At 38.0% G+C, this 3821-nt stretch overlaps 1 protein-coding gene across 1 annotated transcript; it reads left to right on the top strand.

The window, feature by feature from the left end:
• Positions 1 to 407: 407 nt before the first annotated feature.
• On the top strand, positions 408 to 2053 carry LOC113281267 (probable BOI-related E3 ubiquitin-protein ligase 3). The gene is made up of 2 exons (XM_026529967.1): positions 408 to 1105; positions 1199 to 2053. The coding sequence occupies exons 1-2, from the start codon at positions 461 to 463 to the stop codon at positions 1835 to 1837; spliced, it is 1284 nt and encodes a 427-aa protein (XP_026385752.1). The 5' UTR covers positions 408 to 460; the 3' UTR covers positions 1838 to 2053.
• Positions 2054 to 3821: the final 1768 nt, after the last annotated feature.

Consider the following 3821-nt stretch of genomic DNA (forward strand, 5'->3'; position numbering starts at 1 on the left):
GCCCCACTCACCAGCATTAGCATCAATAAAAAGAAAAGAAAAAGAAAAATGCCAAAGTTAAAAAGTAACAGTTGAGAAAGAAAACGTACGAAGTGTGTGTGTGCGAGGATGTGAATGCTTCCTCCACCACCAACAACAACAATAAAATCAACAACACTCAATGCCCCATTCCTGCTTGACTCTGACTAAGACTCTGACCACCTTCCTGTAAGCCCCAGTGCCCCACACCCCTCTCTGATCAATTTCTCCCTTCTTGTGGGCCCCACAGTAACCCCTTGCTAAAAAAGCCAATATTTAATATTATTATTTATTTTTATATTGTATTTATCTGAAAAGACCGTTTCTTGTTCCCTCTCATACGCTGCATATAAAACCAACCTACTCCCCTTCCAACATTTTGTGGCACAAGAGAAAGAAGTTTATTAACAAGAGAAGTCACATACATTTTCCTTACAGAAAAATGGCCGTTCAAGCTCAATACCCAGCTAATATCTTCAGGTCTATTACCATGAAAAATAATGTTTTAGATCTTCATCAACAACATGATTTTTATCAGTTTCATCAGAACAACAATCAAATTAGTACTCCTCTTCCTGGGAGTGTCATCGGAAATACTTACACCAACTTCGGTAAACAACAGAGCAATCTGATTAACGGAGGAGTGCTGAGTGGTGATCATTTGGCAGCTGAGAGTGAATTAACATGCAATTTATCCGCATCAAGGAAACGAAACAGACTAGATTGTGACGATCATTACCAAAACATGCCACCAACGCTTCATCAATCTTATCTCCATCTCCAACAACAAAATGATCATGTTTTACTTCAAAAACAACAACAGAATTTCAGGTATTCAAATAAGCTTCAACAGATAAATATTGGTGGATCTTCAAATACAGGGATTTCTATTAATTACGAAGAAACCAACAATCATAGATTACACCAGCATCATGAATCAGCCGGAACTAGTACCAGTGGTAGATCATCTGTATTAACTTCTTCTCCGGCGCCAATGGGATCACAACAAGATCTACTGATGAACACTAATCATCACCGTCTCCTCCACCACCAAAACCTCGAAATCGACGCATTGATCCTACTCCACGTAAGTAATTTAAATCATATTTTCACTAATTCTTTTTTATTTTTTATTTTATTATGTCTGTATACTAAATATATTTCTGTGATTATTTTTCAGAATGAAAAACTAAGATCAGTAATTGAAGAAACACAGAAGAGACAATGTAGATCGTTAGTGTCGGCCGTGGAAGAACAAGTTCTGAAAAGGCTAGCAGAGAAAGAGACAGAGCTACAGAATGCAGGACGAAAAAATGCAGAACTGGAAGAGAAATTAAAACAGTTAAACGCAGAGAATCAAGTTTGGTTCAATGTTGCTAAGAATAATGAAGCTATTGCCTCTAGTCTTAAATCTACTCTTCAACAGATTCTTCTCCAGAACAATAACACTAAATCAGGAGTTGAAGCTGGAGGTGAATTATTATTAACAGCAAATACTACCAGTAATCATGATCAAAAAGAAGGATTTGGTGATAGCGATGGCTTAGTAATCGAAGGTTTAGATGATGATGCCCAATCCAGTTGTTATGGAGGAAAACATAATCAAGAAGATAAGAAAAGAAAATTAGTAGATGCAAAGGACAATAAGGGAACCAGCACCATCAAAAAATCATGCAAGGTTTGCGAAAAGAATGAGGTTTCCGTGTTAGTGTTGCCTTGTAGGCATTTGTGTCTTTGCAAAGAATGCGAGGCCAAACTAGATTATTGTCCCATTTGCAAGGCTGCAAAGAAGGCTAGCTTGCAAATCTTCATGTCCTAGCTAATTACAAGCTTTACTGTAGCAATTCTTTTGTCACTCAAATCAAAATTAGGCCTACGATTTATTTGAAAAGTTTGGGATTCATTTTGTGGAAAATCTCAATTGTATGTATTTTTATCTTTATCTTCGTGCTTAATTACAAATGTAGATGGAGTAATTAAAACTGTTCGAAAAGTAGTCTTGCTAGCACTCTTTGCTAGGTGTCTGCCTCATCAATGGCGCGTGCATAAAAATAAATCTCCTTTAAAGCATCTTTTTAATTTTTCATTATCATAAGAAGTTAAGAACCACTGTCATGAGGGAGACTAAAGATCAAATGCCATATTAAAAGCTAAGAAAATTGCCTTTTTTTTAGGCGAACCTCAATGGCAAACGACTAAAATTTAGTCTGGCGGACCTTAAAACAACGCTTGAAGCTGGACGCACATATTATGGGCGCTTAACGGTGAAGCGTATGTATTGTATTCGTGTGAATGGGACGCACGTATTGTGGCCGCTTCATGTGAGGCGTATTTATTACCCACGCCAGATGCGCTGCGGAGATAGAAAGCACGCCTGTTGAGGGGCGGACTTATTAGCTTCATGTAGTGGGGTGTGATTTATAGCTTCATGTGGTGGGGTGTGATTTATACCAGGTGAACATTAAAACATCGCCCCACACCAGGCGAACATTATATTAGCACCTCACAATGTATTGGATATATTTTTCCGGGCGGATTTTATAAGTGCGCCTCGTTCAAACGCAACTCTCCTACGTTAATTATACTCACGCCCAAAATCAAACGGTCACTATACTTTCACTTAAACACACGCTATCAATACTTACGTCCCACTATATGTTGATTTAGTCTGGGTTGACGACTACATTTAGTCTCAAACCCTAATTTTCCAGACTAAATATATCTATGGTCCGTCCCACTGCGCTACGTTTTGAGATCAAATTTGGATATAGTCCCCAAATTTAATCGTGATTGGGGTTGCTCTAAGCACGCGTTAAATCCTGTCTCGAGAAATGGCTAAAATTGGGGATCGCTACCATTACTTCTATGTGACATTTAATTTGTTGGGTAGGAGCGGATCGAGGGGAACTGCCGGGTCAATCACGTAATGGTACCACTAAAATTTACAGTACGTATATGATGGGAATTTCATTTGCTTTGCACGGTAAATATCATTTTGTATTTGTTATTCTTGTAATGGATCATTTATGGCAAGCTGTGTGAGCGTTTGCATTATACAAGAAAGCCGTGGTCCAGGACAGCAGCGGCCAGCGGGGCCAGAAATTTACCTAAGGGGAGGCAAAAATTGCTAAAGGTAGGCAAAAGGCAAAGACTAGGCTTGGGAACCAGACCGACAGGGTAGGCAGTAGACACTATGTATTGTATAAATTGTATAAAGATAAAGCTATTTGTTTAAAAAAAATTGATCGGTAAAGAATTGGTGCTAACGAGTTTCGAACTCAAGTCTTTGTAACATATTTTACCGGTTAAGAGGGAAACTTTTATGGATTCTAAGTAGTGGATGAACCACCTGTCTTCATACACTTGGCCATAGTCGAGCGTGTATGTTTTTTGTTTTAGTTAATACATAACATGTTTTTTATTCTACATTTTTTTTTTCTTTTGTTTTTCGAGGTCTTGATCTGGTCCCCTGGTTTGGTTTTTTCCTATTTCGATAAATCATGTTCACAAGTTTGTAAAAAGTAAAAAGTTTCTAATTAAAGAAATAATTACAGTGTCACTGTAGTACATTGTCATTGGGTGATGGTACCCATCGCACCAATGAAGAATTTGATAAAACTCTGACGACGTGCATCAAATCGAACTCGAACCAAATACGTTCGTATCCCAAGACCACATAATCCTAAAAGCAAACATAGCTCCCTAAAATTCAGCACGGACTGAGTTATCTATGAATAACAACCCCGCGGAAAGCTATGGAATTCCTGTAGAACATCCATTTGCATTAATTTTAAACCAATCAT

Source organism: Papaver somniferum, chromosome 5, assembly GCF_003573695.1.
Source record: "Papaver somniferum cultivar HN1 chromosome 5, ASM357369v1, whole genome shotgun sequence".
NCBI lineage: Eukaryota > Viridiplantae > Streptophyta > Magnoliopsida > Ranunculales > Papaveraceae > Papaver > Papaver somniferum.

Coding starts and splice junctions, on each gene's coding strand:
- LOC113281267 (XM_026529967.1), top strand. CDS start 461: ATGGCCGTTCAAGCTCAATACCCAGCTAATATCTTCAGGTCTATTACC. Junction 1,106..1,198: donor ACGCATTGATCCTACTCCAC/GTAAGTAATTTA, acceptor ATTATTTTTCAG/AATGAAAAACTAAGATCAGT.